Here is a 17,101-nt window from a genome sequence, read left to right as displayed (position 1 = left end):
CCCATCCTAGCCCCCATTGTGACATCTCAGCCCTTGCCCCCTCCCTGTTGCTAGGACCCCACTGCAGCAGTTTGCAGCTGCCCCTCTGGGGTCAGGACTCCCCATATCCCCCAGACCCCAATCTGCTTCCTGGCCTCCTTGAGTTCTGGATCCCCTCCCCTCCCCCCCTTTTGCAGCAAGGAGGCAGATCTCCAGCGGCCCCACCAAACACCAGGATTCAAACCCAGGCCATCCACACACCAGTAGGCTGGGCAATGGGGCTCTTTCCTGCTGCACCGCCACCATGCCCTTCTCTAGCTGGCCACAGGCTGTTTAAGGGCAAAGGGGCACCAGAAGATCGGAGGGCTCGTGCCTGCAGTAGGGACGTTTCCACTCTCGCCTCCAGTGGGGCTGTTGGGCTTTGACATTTTGAAACGCTGCCTCGAAGCCAGGCGGCTAAACGGAAGTGAGCCTCCAACACAGCAACTGATGCAAGCAGCTTGTGGTTTTTATTTAGGAGGCAGGCAATGTTTGGTGAACGCCGTTTGTTCATTTCCAAAAAGACTCGGTGGAAAAGTCCAGAATTGCACCCCACGAGTCAAACCCCAAGGTCTACTTCATTGGGGGGGGGGTGTCCTTTCTGGTGCCAGGAAAGTCCTGCCCCTTCTGGGAATCCAGGAGATGCAAATCAGATTGCAGCTCTCTTCCTGGGAGGGGCACAAAAGCCCCTTCTTGTACCCAGGGAAGAAACAGGCAGTGCTGCACTCCGGCTTCCCCCTAAACCAGGTTTGTTCATTCACCATTTAATTAAACCAGGATCAATGTCCAGTTGAGGACCTTGTAGTGTTAAGACTGCCAATAAAGGAGAATATATATATAGCTCGGGGGTGAATTAAGGGGATCCCTGGTGATGTCTGAACTGGGTTTCTTTTTTTTTTTTTGCAAACGTTTCATGACTCAACTAGGTTATATCATCAGTGCTAGAAAATGTTACTGCTAACTCTGATGATGTTACTTAGTTTGGGTCATGAAAAGTCTGCAAGAAAAGAACCAGCTCAGAGAGTACCAGGGAGCCCTCAGTTAGGACTGCAGAAGGCTGGTGGCAGATCTGATGGCCCGGTGGGGTTTCCTCAGGCAGGAGGGCAGCTGAGGGGGGCAAGGAGGGTGCTGGCCTCGCCATCTCCTCTGATAATGAGGTGGAGCACCTGGGCCCCGGTAAGGCCCAGCAAGAGGATCCTGCAGAAGCTCCCCCTCCCCCAGATCAGCTGAGTGGGACATGAGGGGCTGCAGACAATCTCTGACATGCTCTGGGCTCCAAGAAAGCCTCCAGGCTGGTAGCAAAGTGCCCCACAAATCCTTTGCCAGCCAGCCGGGACTTGGTGGGCATCGCAGGGAGGGCCTGCCCAGCACCAGCCCTGCAGTGGCAGACAAAGCAGCTGCCTCCCAGGCGCCCTTCCTCTCCCGCCCCCCCGGGGGTCTCGGCAGCCTTTCCCAAGGGCTGACCTCCACTCACAGCCGCAAGTGGGGCTGAGCCGGGGAGGGGGAGGGGATCACACCAGAAAGGGTCCCGCGGCCCCCGCCTCCCCCCCCCCGACAGAGAAGGCGAAACTTTGCAGAGCCGCCGCCTCGCCCGCCTTTCGTCTCCGGGCGCCTTTTCGCAACGCCGGACAACCTCCCCGCCCCCTCCTTCCATTCGGAAAGCCGCTGCCCCTTCGGCCGTCCCTGGCGTCCGAGGCCCCCTCCGCCTGCCGGGCCTCCTGGGGCAGGGGGAGCCCAGGCTCGGCTACGGCTCAGGGACGAGCAGGGAGGCCGGGGCGGCCGGCGCCCCCTCCCCCTTCCCCCCCTCCCCCGGGCCGCGCTCTCCAGCGCCAGGAATGGAGGGGAGGAGCGCCTGCGCGGCCCCGCCCCCCGCTTCCTCCTCCTCCTCCTCCTCCTCCTCCTGCTGCTGCTGCTGCTGCTGGTCGGGCGCTCGGCTGCCTCCTCCAGTCCTCGGCGCAGTCCGCTCCAGAGCTGCTCCCCGACGCCTCGCCCGGCGCGCCAGGAAAGCCCCGCGGCGACCCCCGCCGGCCCCGCTCCTCCGCCCGGCCCCGCGCCCGCCGCCCCCGCCGCCTCGCCCCGCTCCTCCGGCGCCCCAGCCGTCGCGCCTCGCTCGCTGCGGCCATGAGCGGCTGGAGCTGCTACATCGACAGCCTGATGGCCGACAACACCTGCCAGGACGCGGCCATCGTGGGCTACAAGGACGCGCCCTCCGTCTGGGCCTCCGCCCCGGGCAAGACCTTCGCCGGCATCACGGTGAGCGGCGGCCGGACCGCGCCGCTTCCGCTTCCTCTTCCGCCGCCTCCGCCGGGCCGCCTTTGTGCCGCCCGCGGGGCTCCGCTCGGCTCTCCGGCCCGGCCCGGCTCCGGCTCCGGCTCCGGCCAGGAAGCGCCAGGGGCGGCGGTGGGGGGGGTGGGTGGTCGGGCCCAGCGAGGGGGGGTCGGGCGGAGGGCGGGAGGCGCCCCCGGAGAGAACTTCCCTGCCGCGCCCCTCTCCGCCCCGCCCCCCGCGGGCATGTGGCGCCCCTCGCCGCTTCCGCCGCCGCCTGCAGGGCGCTTCCCGGGACGGGCGGGCGGGAGACCCAGGCCACGCTGCCCTCTCGGCCGGGCCCTCCCCGCCGTCCCCTGGTGCCACGTCCCCACGGCCGCGGCTCGGCCCTCCTGGTGCCCCGGATCCCCGTCTCGGCGCGAGGGAGAAGCCGGGCAGCCCCGCGGCCCTCCCTCCCTTCCCTCCCCTGCCGGCTTCCCCGGGCGGCGCCAGGCGAGGCAAGGGCGGCCGGGAGGCTCCGTCACCCGGCTTAGCGGAAGGGCGAGCGGGGGGAGGGGAGGCCGGAAGCGCCGCGTCCTCCGCTTCTCGGGCGTCTCCGGGGCTCCCGCGGGGGAGGGGGGGGGCTCAGCCGGAGGGCGGCCTGGCGGGGCTCGGGGCGGGAGGGGATGGAAGCGGCCTTCGCAGACTCCGGAAGGGGCCCTGCTCGCCCGCCGAGCTCCCCGGGGGCCTCCGCCTTGCGCTTCCGGGCCGCCCTTCCCGCCCCGTGGCCGCTTGCGGGGAAGCCCGGCCGCCGCTCTCCGGCAGCCCCGCGGGGCGCTTTGTGTCGGGCGCCGAGCCTGGAGCGGTTGGGGGTCCCGCCGTCGAGCCTGGGCCGCTTCTGCTTTCGGGGAGGGAGTCGGGAGGCCTCGGGGACTGACCGGCGCCCGCTTCCCTCCTGCAGCCCGCGGAAGTGAGCGTGCTGGTGGGGAAGGACCGCAGCAACCTCTTCGTCAACGGGCTGACGCTGGGCGGGCAGAAGTGCTCCGTCATCCGGGACAGCCTGCACATGGACGGCGAGAGCACCATGGACCTGCGGACAAAGAGCACCGGCGGGGCCCCCACCTACAACATCACGGCCGCCATGACCAACAAGAGTGAGTCAGGGAGGGGGAGGGGCGGCCGCAGCTGCCCGGCTTGCCCCGCTGGGAGGGGCCGCATTCCTTCCCTGCCCGCAGCTGTGAGGGGCTTGGGGGGGGCAGACAACTGTGGCTTAAGGCAGCCCCTGTCTTCCGGCCCAGAAGGGCCATAAATCTGGCTCAGGGCCAGCCCGTGGGGGAGGGGGGCAGAGGAGCTTGGACTTTCCAGACCCAGGGTGTTGGGGGGGGCATCCCATGGCTGTAGCCCGTCAGAGCCCATTGCCCCCCCCCCAATTACCTTTCCCCTGCCTGGTTAAACCAATGCTGCATTCCAGACCCTCAACTGCGCCCTGCATCTGTGTAGGTCCCTAAATGGAATGGCTCTAATCTTCCTGGGCACCCGGTTTCTTTAACTCCCCCGCCATAATCGGCGACCACCCACCAGCCCGTATTTGGCAGAGGACTCGCTTCGGGGGGAGGGAGGACTCTCTTGCCTGGCTTTGCCACTGACAGCTTCTCTCCCCCCTGCAGCAATCGTGCTCGTGATGGGCAAGGAGGGCATTCATGGCGGTTGCATCAACAAGAAGTGTTACGAGATGGCCAACCACTTGCGGCGGTCGCAGTATTGACCCGCCTGCTGGTCCCATCTGTGGTACTACTGATGGAACGGTGTGAGGATGTCCAAGACGGCAGCGACCGCCCGGGGCGCCCGGCCTTGCCACTGCGGGACCAACCCCGGCACACGATCGCCGCTTATTCCAACTTTTCCTGCTCACAGCCTCTCCTTCCTCCTCCGCTTCTCCTGTTTTTTTCTAATGCCCCCACTCTGCCCCAAACCCCCCTCCTGCCCTCCATTTCTTTTTTGCCATTTTTTTTCTACCACAAATCCTTATTGCTGCCAAATTTTCTGGTTGTTACAAGGTGTAGCTTTTTTGACGAAGAAAACTATATTGGAACAAGAAAAAATAAAAATGAATTGAATTCTAACATGGGAGTTTCTCTGAACGTGGCGAGCGTGTTTCTCTCTCCCCCACTCCCCGGGTCTCCATCCCCTTGGACCTGCCCCCCAAGAGGCGGCCTGGAAAACAATGGTGAAGCCATCGGGGCTGGGACAGAAGCTTGCTTGTTTGTGCAGACAATGAGGGAGCTGCCCTCCAGCTCTGGCTGCAGAACAGGTCACTCTCTGTGGCCAGTTCAAAGAAGCCGGATGGATGAGGAGAGTCAGCCCTAGCCAGGAGCCAGAGGTGTTTTGCTCCCTGGCACTGGGAGCTGCTTGGATGGCATTCCCGGCCCTCTTGTGCGGCTGACCTGGCAGGCCGGGATTGAGCCCTCCTGCAGCCACACTGCTCCCAAATACGCAGCCAAGCCAGGTGTGTGGCCATAGCCCCCCCCCCACTTGCCTGTTCACTAGCACCCTTCTCCCTTCCCCCCTCCCTCCACAAACACACTTGGAGGGCTTTGTCTCTCCTCTCCAAATTTGCTCACACCAGTTTCATTTGCTAAAGAAAAAGGGACGCAACAGAACGTAAATTGTATTTTTATTGATTGACTGGAGGGCTGCCTGCTCCTTCCATCTTCCCTTTGCCCTTGCACAGGCTGTGGCCCCCCTCCCACTGCTGCCCATTGGCAGAACCTGCCCAATCAGTTGGAAGTTGCTAAACGTAAAAAATCCACCCCCCCCCCCCGGGGTTTGGCAGCAACCAGGGTGGCAGCAGCATGGTGGGAAAATTTTGGTCGGGGGGGGGGGGGGTTTCTAACCCCCCCCTTTTCTGAAGGGCTGCTCTCTGTGGGAAAAGGGGTTCGGTTGGCACATAAGTGGTCCAGCCGAGGAAGCTAGGCCTGCACAGCAAAAGGGGTAGGGATCAAGGCCCTCTCCCCCAGGCTCTTAGGAAGCTGCTCCAGGCCCTCCTGCTTGGCAGTGTACCCAGAAGTGCAGGAGGCCTGGATTGTGTCTGCCCCCCCCCCCCTGCAAGAACGCTGGCTGGCAGAGGGCTGGGAGCAGCCCCAAGAGGGGCGATCTGGCGCCCAGGGTGCTTGCCACATGTCCTGCCAGGCTCAGCCGCCCACTGCTGCTTCTCTTGTGAAGACCTCCGTCTTCTACACCACACAAAGGGGGTGGGTGGGTGGGTGGGTGTGCAAGAACTAGGACCTTGCACTGCAAAGTGACAAATCCTGGAAGCCAGCCGGAGTGCCTTTCCCACCTGCACTGAGAGGAGGGGGCTTGCCTGCCCCAGGAGGCAGGGTGAGAAACTGCTAGGGCTGGGGCAGTGGCCTAGACCAGCAGCTGGTTCTGTGGGGGAGGACTGGGGGGCGCCTCCTCCCCACCCTCAGCCAGGAGCCCCTGGGGGCTGGAGGGCACTGACCGGGCCATGCTGCCAAAGCAGGGGGGAGCCACGGCTGTGCTGGGTGAGGGGCGCAACAAGGGGGTGCGCTCAGAATCATCGTCCTCTTCCTCCTCGTGCCCCAAGTCCAACGGCCCCGCCTCACTCTGGGCAGGCACGGCCGGATCGCTGCCCTCTTCCCCTTCAGAGTCCGAGTCCTCCGGGGACCGGATGACCCGCTGCTTGCAAACCGGGCAGGTCTTCTTGGTTTGGGTCAGCCACGGATCCACACACTTGCAGTGGTAGGCTAGAGAGGAACAAAGGGTTCCAGGCTCACCCCTGTCCTCCACTGTGCCGCCCCACCAACCGTCGGCCCTCAGCCAGCCTGTGGAAAGCGGATGCTGGCCACCTCTGGCCAGGCTGGCCGCAGAGCCACCCCCTTGGGCAGACCACCGGCCAGCCCTTGGCTCACCGTGGGAGCACGGCAGGATTCGCAGCCGGTCCCCATCTTCGTACTCTTCCAGGCAGATGGCGCAGACGTCATACTCGTCCCCTGGGGGGAAAAGATGGGGGGCATTAGCCCCCCCAACCATTTAGGGGCTCTTCCCCATTGCAAACGCTCACGGGCGCCACTGGGCGGCCAGAGACTGGCGCAGGTTGGCCGGCAATCCTCTTGGGGCCAGGGAAGGGCAGCCCCAGGGCGGACAGCTCACGGCCCCTGAGGGGCCCCGGGAGGCTCTGCGCCCAGACGAGGCCGGGCAAGGGGAGGAAGGGGAGCCCCGCCATCTTCGCGCGAATTTGCGGGCCACGAAAACAGGAAGCCGAGCTGGGCGGCTCGCAGCGGCCGCGAAGGGAAGTGGTCGGCGGGCGCCTCGGCGGAGCTCCAAAGAGCCGCGCGCCCGGCCTTATAAGGCAAGAGCTGCGCTGCGCTGGGCGGCCGCCGCTTCCTTCCTCCCGCCGGCCCCGCCCGGAAAAGCCCCCCCCCCCCGCGCTGCCTCGGAGCCGCCGCCCCCCCCCGGCCCCCGTTTATCCCGCGGAGGGCCCGCTGCCTCGCCTGCCCGGGCCGGCGGCGCTCGGGAGGGAAAGGGGGGCGGAAGGGTCTGGCCTGGAGCAGCAGCAGCAGCAGCGGCGGAGACCCCCTCCCGCGCCCTCGGCCAAGGCGGCGCCCCAGCGGCCCCTGCCCGCGAGGCTCCCCGTCGGGAGGCCGGTCCGGTTGTCTCCGAGCGAGCGTCCCTAAACCTCAGAGCACGTGGCCCCGCGGATTCCGCTGGCTTGGATCCACGCAGGGTTTTTCCGCGGCTAGAACAGGCTTTATTAGCGCTCCAAATTAAGCGGAGCAGGGAAGCGGGGGGGGGGGGTTCTCCATGTGGAGTGGGTCCCGGGGAATGGGGTGCCGACTGCCCCTTCCTGGAGGCTCCGCGGAGCCCTGGCTGCTGGGAAGGACCAAGGAGCCCCTCCAGGCACGCCGAGGCTTGCTCAAAGTCCCCCCCCCCCCCCCCGGGCCAGATCAAGGTCTTGCGGGCCCAAGATAAGGGGCGGCTCACAGAAGTGGTCGGCTGAATGCGATCCTCGGCATTCAGACCCCCTTCCTCCCCCAACCCAGGATGGGACCCGCCTCTCTCTGCACCGGCCTCCAGGGCAGAAGCCTGGGACATGGCAGCCCCTCCCCCAGGCCTGAAAAGGGAAGGAAGAAAATGCGGGGGGGGGGGAGCCAGGTGGGGCCCCCTCTGGCTGGGTCATCTAACTTCCCCTTCAGCCCTCCCCCTCCCCGCTATTTTGGGTATGCAAGGTGAGTGGAGGGAGGGAGGCCCCTCTTTCCCTCCCCCCCAGGACCCCCCCCTGACCTTTCTTGTACTTGTGCAGGGGGATCTTTTTCAGCTGCTCCTTGGACAGACGGTCCTTCCGCAGCCTCTTCCTATGTTGGATGCACCGAACAATCTGCCACACAGGGGGGGGGGGGTTTGCCCAGATTCAAATCTTATTGCAGTTGGGGGGGGGGGATTGAATGCACACACAGATTCTGGAGAGCAGATCAGAAGTGAAGCCTGACAGGATCAGCACCCTGGTTGTCTCGCTATACAACCTGGCCCTGGTGAGTTGTTTGGCTGCACATTCTGCATTCTGGACTGTGGGGAAGGAGATGCTGCAGGGGGCTCCGGTGAATTGTGCAGAATCAAGAGCCAGAAGCTCCCCCCTCGGCCTCCCCCTGTGCCGGACCCCAGTGGCCCCTCACCAGGATGGTGCACATCACGGCAATCACCACGCCCACCACGCCTGTGAAGGGAATGAGGTAGTAGCCCAGCGGGAAAATGTACTCGGGGATCAGGACGACGTGGCCCCTGCGGAGGAAGGGAGCCAGAAGCATTAGGCCCCTGGGGGACCAGAGGGCAGAGATCCCTCCCCCCTCCCTTCTGGAAAGATTCCCAAGCAGACCCAGCCTGAGAAAAATGGTCCCGGCTGCATCACACAGGCCCCCCATGGCCAGAAAGGGTTGGGGGCAGCTTCCCCCTTAGAGTCCCACAGTCTGAAGGCTCAGCAGAGGCTCCCGAGGATGCCTCTGCAGGAACTTCAGCAGGAACTTAACCGGCTCCCTTTCACCCCCCAAGCCAGAAGCCCCAAACCACACATCCCTGTGCATCTGCACAACTTTCTAAGTTTCGCCTTGCAGCCGCCATGACTACATCCAGTCTCGGTGCCCTCGTTCTTTGCCCGTCATTCCAATGTCGGAGCCCCGCAGTGAGCCCCCTCAAATACGGGCTGGGATGCCAGAGCCAGGCCAGTTGTGGGGAGCCCCCGTCCTCCCCACAGCCCCCCCGCCTCGCACCGTGCCAGGGGGCCTACCCTCTCTCGTAGGTGAAGAGGCTCCGCAGGTAGGTGGCTGCTGTTTCACCCGTGAAGACGGAGGGGACGGTGATGTGCCTGCGCAGCTGGTCTGGAGAAGGAAGAGGGGCAGTCAGGGGGGGAAGGAGCCGGGGGGACCCACAAGGCCCAGAGCAAAGCCACCCGCCTCCACTCACCGTCCTCCCAGACCATGTTCAGCAGGTCATCCGAGCCAACGTTGTGCACAATGACGCCCAGGAAGCCGGCCTGCTGAGCATGGTAGACCTGCCAGGAGACACGGAAGGGGCTGAGGCGGCTCCCCCAGTGCCTCTTCTCCAGAAGCCGCCCTGGCTCTGTCCACACACGGGGTGGGGGCAACCCGTCTCCCGGGCCCAGGGCTTTGGCTTGTCCTGTGCAGCATGGAAATCCCAGCGAAGGGGTTTGCCCCTCCCCACCCCCATCCCCACCTTAATGTCAAAGCTGCAGTTGAACCGCCGGACGAGGGCGATGAAGACACTGCTGTTGGACGGAGGCGCCTGGAGGGGCAGGCAGGCGTTGGCCGGCCTGGCTTCCACTAGAAGACCCTGCAGGGGAGGCAGGCAGCTCAGGGAGGAGGGAGGGGGTGCATAGAGGGAGGGATGGCTCTCCACCTGCCCAGATACCCACCACGAGTCCTTCCCGGGGCAGCGGGTACCCGAAAACGGCTGGCAGGTCAGAGAACTCCATGCTGGTATTGTGGTCCGATACCTGAGGAGGGAGGAGGGAGTGAAGGGGGCAGAGGCAGAGTCCAGTCACTCTTTAGGTGTGCTGGCTGCAGCCGTGGGCCCCTTCCACCCCCTTAGCAGCCCCAGGGAGCCGATCTTTAGACACTCCCCACCCTGCCATTCGTCTCCTCTCCAGCCCAGCTGTTTGGGCACCAACCAGCCCCTTCGTGGTAGGGAAGCAGCACCCCAGGCTGAAACGCCACCAGGAGGCCATCTTACCAGTGGAGCACTGCAAGGGCCTTGCCGTGGTCCAACCGCCCTCTAGTGGCGGGAGCCAGCACTTCAGGAAAGGGCAGGGAAATGAGACCCACCAGAGACCCCAGGCTGTGCTGAGTGAGGGGAGCTCACCGCGTGGATGTAGCCCTTTACGGCCGGCAGCTCCCACAACAGGCAGACTGGCAGGACGAGGGCCGCTGCGGCTGGCAGGAGGTGCCTGGGCTGCATCCTGAAGCGTGGGGGGCAGTCGGAGCTCCTAGGAGAATGTGGCAGAGCCCGTCAGGCAAAGGGGCTGCTTCTTGCCCCAAGCTCACTCAGGCAGGGAGGTGCCCGCCAGACCAGCCGGGCCCTGAGCCCCACCAGGGACTAGCAGCACTGCTTTTCCTGCTAGGCAGCTATTGCCTGCGCCCCACCTCCTCCTCCGAATGAACTCACGAAGATCATCGGCCCATCAGCCCCCCTGCCCGACTCTCTGCCTCCTGCTGCCCACGCACACGACAGAGACTGGCATTCAGCTCTGGCATGCCGGGGGCACACAGAACCTCCAGACAACCTGGCAAAGAACTGCTGACGGGCAAAAAGATCTCCCAGCGCCAACCCGGTTGATGGAGGGAGTGGGTGAGGGGGGGGACCGACTGCCATAAATCTGACCACCCATCAGCTCATGCAGCCTTTGGAGTCCCCCTTGGTTGCTCCTGGGGGGTGGGGGCTGCAGACGCAGATAAGGGGCAAATGGCTTCCTCCACTCATGGGTGGGGGGTCAGCAGCCCCCTCCTCCTGGACCCTCCCCAGCACCTTTCCTGCACAGCAAAGCTTCTCCCCTCCCCCCCACCCATTCTGAAGGCCCCTCATTTAGTTGAGCTTCCTTGGGATCGAACAGGTTTCCCCTATCCTTGCCCACCATTTTAAGGTTGGTCGCCTTCCCATGGGCTCAGAGAAAGGGTCAACCCTGAAGCAGGGCCTGCCTGGCCAAGCTGCTCCGGCCCCTTGGGAGAGGGCCAAAACACCCCCAAACAAAAGGCCCAAAGGGTCCTATTTGGTCCCCCCCCAGAATTGCTCCCCTCTTTCCACTAGGCTGTGTCCCCCCCCCCAAGAGTCAGGATCAGGGTTGCCCCTTCTAGAACTCAGGACAGGAACCCCTCTTCTTCCCTTCTGACCAGCTCCTTTGTGGGGCATCTGGTGGGCCTGGGCACCAGAGAAGGTGCCAAGAACAGCTGGCAGGCTGGCTGCCAGGGGCTTTGCAGGGCAGCAAGGCCAAAGGAGGCCTTCCACTCATCACGCTAAACCAGAGTCTGCTTCAGTAGAGTTTATTAAGCCACAACCGGCTGGATTCACACGCAGACCCAAAGGAGCCGCAACATGGCTAAGCATCTTGTGGGACAAAGAAGCGCCAACCCTCGCTGAGTCGGGGCACCCATTCTGGACCCTCAGGAGCTGAGCAGGGTATACGGGCCCATCACAGGGAGGTTTCCTCCACCATGCAGTCCAAGCCAGACTTCTCTCAGGCCCTTGGAGGGCTTATAAAGCAGCCCTCATTTAACGACTGCCTCACACAATGAACATTTGCAGTTATGACAGCAACGAAAAAGTCACTCTGCAATAACTCTTTGTATTTACGCCCATCATATGTCTGTAAAACAAAGGAAAGCTGATCATAAGCACCGCTGCAGTTACCCCTTAACAACTGCTTCACTTAACAACGGAGTTCCAATCATGGTTGCTAAAGGAGGACAACCCACATGTCACCACTTCCCTCCAGACAGAAGGCACCGACCTGTGTGCTGAGGTGCCAGGCTCCCCTTCAGGGGATGCTCAGAGATGGTGTCTGCTGGCAGAGCAAAGGGCAGTCACCGCAGAGGGAGAGAACCGGTGGGCATCTGATGCCAGCAGCCTAAGAGCCCATCCTTTGCCTTCTGCCGGTGGCCTCCCCCCATCCCCAATCAGAGGCCTCTGTTCCCACCCTAGGGCCCCACTTCCACAGTGGCAGCCTCCCGCAAATACAGCCCCCCCCACCCACCCCACTTCCCCCCAGGGAGAACCCCCCTGCTGAGCTCAGCCCCAAAGGCTACTCCGACAGCAGAGCCAGGTTGGTGGGCCTGCCTGCAGGAGGTTGCTCTCAACCAGGCCCTGCCCTGCCCCACCCCACCCCATCGGAGAGCAGCTGAGAATTGCTCACCGTTGCATAATCCCCTTCCCCAACCCTTCTCTGGCCTCCCTGGATAGGTTAGCTCATTGTCCTTGGGGGGGGGGCTCTAAAGCAGGCTCATCTTCCCCTTCCCTCGGGGCTTTGCTTGCCCAGGTGGTGCCCCGCCCCCCCCTCCTCCGAGATCCTCTGAACAACTTTCCCTCCCAGGATCCCCTCCGGATTTCCCAGCAAATCCCTTGAAAGGACTGGTCCATCAGGGCTCCAGGGGCTTTTCTGCTGAGTCAGCCGCCCTGCCTGTGTCTGCAGGATTCCCCCCCCGACCCCCCTTCCCTCTCCTCCCCCCCCCCCATTTCGTCGCCTTCAGCTTTTCCCAGTCAGCCGAAGGGTCTCCGCTCTCGGCGCTTCCCCTCTTGCGGGGGTCTCCCCTTTGCTTGGCTTGAACTGACCCCCCTTGGATCTAGGCTGGGGACAGCCGGGCGTAGCTTCCCCCTCCTGCTCCCTCGGAGCCAGCGGCCTGCGCTTCATCCCGGCTCCTGCGCTTCCCAGCCCGGCCCGCACCAGGGAAAGCCCCGCTCCTCCCGCCGCCTCCCCCGGCGCCCCTTTCCCGACAGCTGCCGCTCCGTCCGCCTCCCGTGGCCGCCCCAGCCCGAAGAACCGGTGGGGGGGGCCGCCAGACTCCGCCGCTCCGGCCCCGGAACCCCCCCCCCGCCCCCAGGCGCCCCCCCTCCCGAGGCAGCCCCGCCCACACAGGACGGCGCAGGGGGCTCGGGGGGGGAGGTTGCCGGGAAGGCCCCGAGACCCCCCCGGAGGAGCCACCGCAGCGCCCCCCGGCCGCCCCCCCCTCACCTTCCAGGAGGGGCGCCCGCCGCCCACCGCTCTGTTTACAAGCCCTGCGCGCTCCGGGAAGACGCGACGCTCTCGCGAGAGGCGGGACGCGACGCTCCTCCCCGGGCAGCCTCCGCCTCTCCGGCCGGGCGCGGGGGATGCCGGGCGTTGTAGTCCCGCCCCGTTCTTCCGCACTCTACCCCTTTCCCCCACGTGACTGCGCCGCGGCACCCCGGACTACGACGCCCACAATCCTCCGGGCTCCCCCGGTTTCCCGCCCCCACGACCCCTCCGCTGCGCGCGCACGCCGGCCCGAGTCACCTTGATCCCGGCGCCAGCGGAGCCGGTATGGCGGCGGCGGCGGCGGCGGCGGCGGCGGCGGGTCCGGGGAAGCCCAAGACCTCGCCCAAGTCCGTCAAGTTCCTCTTCGGCGGCCTGGCCGGGTGAGCCCCCGGGGTGGGCGGGGCGGCGCTCTCGGGAAGAGCCCCGCCCGGTGCGACCGACCCTCCCTCCCTCCCTCCCCCCCCAACGCAGGATGGCGGCCACGGTGTTCGTGCAGCCGCTGGACCTGGTGAAGAACCGGATGCAGCTGAGCGGCGAGGGCGCCAAGACGCGCGAGTACAAGACCAGCCTGCACGCGGTGGGCAGCATCCTGCGCCAGGAGGGGCTGCGCGGCATCTACACCGGGTGGGTAGGGGGCCAGGGGCCGCGGGGGGAGGGGAGGGAGGAGGGGGGGCCCGGGGGGAGGGGAGGGAGGAGGGAGGGGGGGCCGCGGGGGGCGGGGAGGGAGGAGGGAGGGGGGCCCCCGGGGGGGAGGGGAGGGGAGGGAGGAGGGGGGGGCCCGAGGGGAGGGGAGGGAGGAGGGGGCGGGGTCTCACGGCCGGGCTCCTCCCCCCGCAGGCTCTCGGCCGGGCTGCTCCGCCAGGCCACCTACACGACCACCCGGCTGGGCATCTACACGGTCCTCTTCGAGCGGCTGACGGGCGCCGACGGGACGCCGCCCGGCTTCCTCCTCAAGGCGCTCATCGGCATGACGGCCGGCGCCACCGGGGCCTTCGTGGGCACCCCCGCCGAGGTGGCCCTCATCCGCATGACCGCCGACGGCAGGTGCGTCCGGGGGCCGGGCTTTCCGGCGGGCGGGCGGGGGGGCGTCCCCGGCCGGGGGCGGCAGCGGCTCCTCTCGCTCTCCCTCCTTCTCCCGCAGGCTGCCTCCCGAGCAGCGCCGCGGCTACACCAACGTCTTCAACGCGCTGCTGCGGATCACCCGCGAGGAAGGCATCCCCACGCTCTGGAGGGTAGGCGGGGCTGGGGCCGCCTGGGGAATAGGAGGGAGCCCCGATGGCCTCTTGGGGGCCCTGCCCGCTTTTTCCCCTCGCTGCCCCCCTGCGGCAGAAGCACCTGCCCGGCCCTCCCTCCCCCCAGGAAGGCAGGCAGGCAGGCAGCTGGGGGCCCAGCCCTGCCTTCCCTGCCCCCTTCCTCCTCTGCCCTAGGGATGCGTGCCCACCATGGCCCGGGCAGTGGTTGTCAACGCAGCCCAGCTGGCATCCTACTCCCAGTCGAAGCAATTCCTCATGGACTCCGGTAGGTGGGCTGCCCTTCCAGGTGGCCGAGGTCTGAGAAGCCTTTAGGGGGGTGGGTTCTGTGTGCCCGGGCTGACTTCCCCAAGCAATAGAAGGGGATTCGTCTCTGCCCACCTGCCTGCTGAGGCTGAGCAGCTCATCTCCCACGCAGAGCTCCTGGGCAGCCAGCGTTGCTTGGGGTGGGAGCAGGAGCAACAGCCCCCCCTCCCTTTGCCTCACCTCCAGGGTACTTCCAAGACAACATCTTGTGCCATTTCTGTGCCAGCATGATTAGTGGGTTGGTGACAACAGCGGCCTCCATGCCCGTGGACATCGCCAAGACCAGGTCGGGCTCTTGGGGCCTCTTGCCCGGGTGGGGTGTCTTGGGGAGAGGGAGACGGCCCCCGGGGGAATCTGCTAGAGCAGCACCTGCTTCTTAAAGTTGAGAAACGCTGCACTAGGCGCCTCTCAGAAATCCCCAATCGTCTTTCCTGACTGGGGCAGGGCTGGCTCTGCCTTGGCCCCACCGCCACCCCTTCTGCCTTTCTGCAGGATCCAGAACATGCGGATGATCGACGGGAAGCCCGAGTACCGGAACGGACTGGTGAGTGTGGTCAGGCCGACCCATGTGGCCCCAGAGCCGATTTGTGTCTGGGATAGAAGTGGCTGCAGCCCTGCCCTTCGGCTGCGTGAGAGGGAGGGAGGGAGGGAGGGAGGGAGGGGGCAGATGAGGAACTTCCTCCATCCCCCCCCCCCACATCCCTCAAAAGTTTGGATCCTTTGGCGGTGGGGGGAACAAGCTCCGACGGAAGGTGCAGCCAGGTCCTCCTGCCCCAGGGATGATGCCAGCAGAAGCCCCCCAACCATCCTCGGCAGGATCTCTGCAGGGCCTCTTTAGTGGTACCTTAGTGGTACTTTAGTAGCCCCTTTGGGCCAGGTTGGGGAGAGCTGATCCCGGCCACTGCTTGCCAGCCGTTTTGGATAGTTCTGGTCTCGGGAAAGGCTCTCCAGCTCTGATGGCGCTTGCTCACCTCTGAAAAGCCCTGGTTCCCCCAGGCCCCCTCCTCGCTCTCTGGGCTACTCGTGGTGGAGGCCGGCCAAGTTCCGTTATTCTGCTCACTTATTTCTATGATCATGTATGTCCATTAAGCCCAAAAATGTCGGGAATGGCACAGGGTCTCCTGCCATAGAAGACCTCCAAGGCCCCTCCCAGCCCTGTAGAGCTCTCTCTGTTCCAAGCCCACCGGAAGAGTTTATCATTGGGAAATTCGGCTTCTGCCTAAAACTGCTAAACGGCCTAAAACTGCTGGGCCGTTTGAGATTATTTTGGCGGTCCTGCCACCAAGGCCACCCCCCCCCCACCCCCCATACCTTGGTGTTTGAGTTCCCCCTTTTTTTGACCAAAAGTACTTGTGTTAAATGGTGTTAGCCTTTAACTTCTTTTTTCTGTAGGATACTAACTACCTCAGCCATTTGCAAATTTCATAAACTTCACCTTGTCGTGAATGAAAATATGGAGGAATTAAGCGGAGGACCAACCCCTGTGCTCCCCCCCTCCCATTCAGGCCAGAGCCCTGGTCTTTTGGGGACATTCCCCGGCCAGTCAGGGCTGTCTGCCTTTGGCCCCAGGGCCACTGGGGTTGGCTTCCGTGATTCTGCCAGGCCCTTCCCAGGCCGGTCTGCAGCGGAGGCAGCAGGAAAAAACCTGCAGAGCCTGAATTTAGCTAACATCGAGATAAGCTTGGGGGGGGGGGAGGGTTGGTCCAGCCAAGACCGGGGGTGGGGGGGCTGCTTGGGGGGGGTGACGCTGTGTGTGTGTGTATGTGTGCCTTGCCCTGCAGGGTTGCTACCTTGTGGGGGAGGGGTCTGGTTGTGCAAGCCGGCCATGGCAGGATGGGGGAGTTGCTGGACTTTAGCAGACCTTGGGGAGAAGCAAAGTCCAGGGGGGGGCACTGTGGGTGCTGGCGATGGGGCTCCAGGCCAGCTGTGCCCGCCCACTGTGGGTGATCCTGCCTGGCTGCTGTGCCCTGTCCACTTTCCCTCCCAGGCTCAGCCGGAGGAGGGGTTGCCTATGCCAAAGACTCCCGGTGCTGGGTGGGGCAGTTGCTGTCCCATGTTGGGGAGGGGGATTCCAAGCTGCTTCCTCATTTTGCTCATGACCTTGTGGGGGGGCTTCTCTCTCCCCCCCCCCTGCTTCCAGGATGTGCTGGCGAAGGTCGTCCGCTACGAAGGTTTCTTCAGCCTCTGGAAGGGCTTCACGCCCTATTACGCCCGCCTCGGCCCCCACACCGTCCTGACCTTCATCTTTCTGGAGCAGCTGAACAAGTTCTACGGGAAGTTCTTCCTCGGGACCTGAGGGGCCCAGCTCCCCAAGGCCAGCATTCCCCTCTCCCCCCCCCCCCGGGGCGAGGGCAGATGCAAGGCAGGGCCCCCCTTCTCTTCTCCCACCAATCCCGAGCACCGGCTGACTCCTCCCAGGATGGCGGGTGGACGCTATTTATTGAGGAAGGGGATGCACATGGGCCCTGGGCCCGCTGTAGGAGGGCTGCAGAGAAAGCAGCCGCCTCTCTTCGCTTTGTACTGAGTAAACGCAATCATGCTCCGAATTGACTGCCCCCCTGAGCCCTTCCATGTGTTGTGTGGGGCCGGAGGAGGGGCAGAAGGCGGAGGGCGCTTAGGGGCTCCCACCGAGTGTCGTCCTCTCAGGGAGGCCTTCAGCCCTGTCCTAGTGGGGTCCCTGAATTCCCAAGGCAGGCAATGCAGCCTCCCACTGGGGCAGGGTCCTGCCTGGGGAGATCCCCTATCCCCTCTGCACGTGATCAGGGAGGCACAACCGAGTGCAGCTGGGAAGCCGTCCAGGCCTTGTTCCAGAAGGCAGCGGGGCAGAGCAGCCGCACAGAGCCGGCCTTGTCCCCTTGCCCTGCTCTGACAGAAGGCGCGCTGGATAGGGCTGCCTTGTGACGGCCCACGTGGTGCTGGGGTGCTCCCCTCCCCCGGCTGCCATCCGCACATCCCAGGCATGAAGGGCAGGCTGTCACCTGGGGCTCTTCCG

At 64.8% G+C, this 17,101-nt stretch overlaps 3 protein-coding genes across 3 annotated transcripts; 2 read left to right on the top strand and 1 right to left on the bottom strand.

Annotated features, from left to right (window-relative positions):
- The first annotated feature begins 1,939 nt into the window (after positions 1-1,939).
- On the top strand, positions 1,940-4,385 carry PFN1 (profilin 1). The gene is made up of 3 exons (XM_070954751.1): positions 1,940-2,271; positions 3,224-3,416; positions 3,930-4,385. The coding sequence occupies exons 1-3, from the start codon at positions 2,140-2,142 to the stop codon at positions 4,025-4,027; spliced, it is 423 nt and encodes a 140-aa protein (XP_070810852.1). The 5' UTR covers positions 1,940-2,139; the 3' UTR covers positions 4,028-4,385.
- Positions 4,386-4,919: 534 nt separating this feature from the next.
- Positions 4,920-12,598, bottom strand: RNF167 (ring finger protein 167). The gene is made up of 10 exons (XM_070954704.1): positions 12,512-12,598; positions 9,652-9,775; positions 9,206-9,286; positions 9,007-9,123; positions 8,737-8,824; positions 8,561-8,651; positions 7,953-8,058; positions 7,564-7,657; positions 6,192-6,272; positions 4,920-6,026 (listed from the first exon to the last, which is right to left on the bottom strand). Exons 2-10 carry the CDS (start codon positions 9,745-9,747, stop codon positions 5,671-5,673), a joined length of 1,110 nt encoding a protein of 369 aa, XP_070810805.1. The 5' UTR covers positions 9,748-9,775; positions 12,512-12,598; the 3' UTR covers positions 4,920-5,670.
- Positions 12,599-12,818: 220 nt separating this feature from the next.
- Positions 12,819-16,655, top strand: SLC25A11 (solute carrier family 25 member 11). Its single transcript, XM_070954749.1, has 8 exons — positions 12,819-12,933; positions 13,025-13,177; positions 13,391-13,597; positions 13,695-13,785; positions 13,981-14,071; positions 14,296-14,395; positions 14,602-14,653; positions 16,250-16,655. The coding sequence occupies exons 1-8, from the start codon at positions 12,839-12,841 to the stop codon at positions 16,403-16,405; spliced, it is 945 nt and encodes a 314-aa protein (XP_070810850.1). The 5' UTR covers positions 12,819-12,838; the 3' UTR covers positions 16,406-16,655.
- Positions 16,656-17,101: the final 446 nt, after the last annotated feature.

Source organism: Pituophis catenifer, unplaced genomic scaffold, assembly GCF_029215685.1.
Source record: "Pituophis catenifer annectens isolate HBS135680 unplaced genomic scaffold, rPitCat1.0.hap2 SCAF_15, whole genome shotgun sequence".
Classification (NCBI taxonomy): Eukaryota; Metazoa; Chordata; class Lepidosauria; order Squamata; family Colubridae; genus Pituophis; species Pituophis catenifer.
Note: the sequence above shows the minus strand (reverse complement) of the source record. Positions and strands in the feature narration are given on the sequence as shown.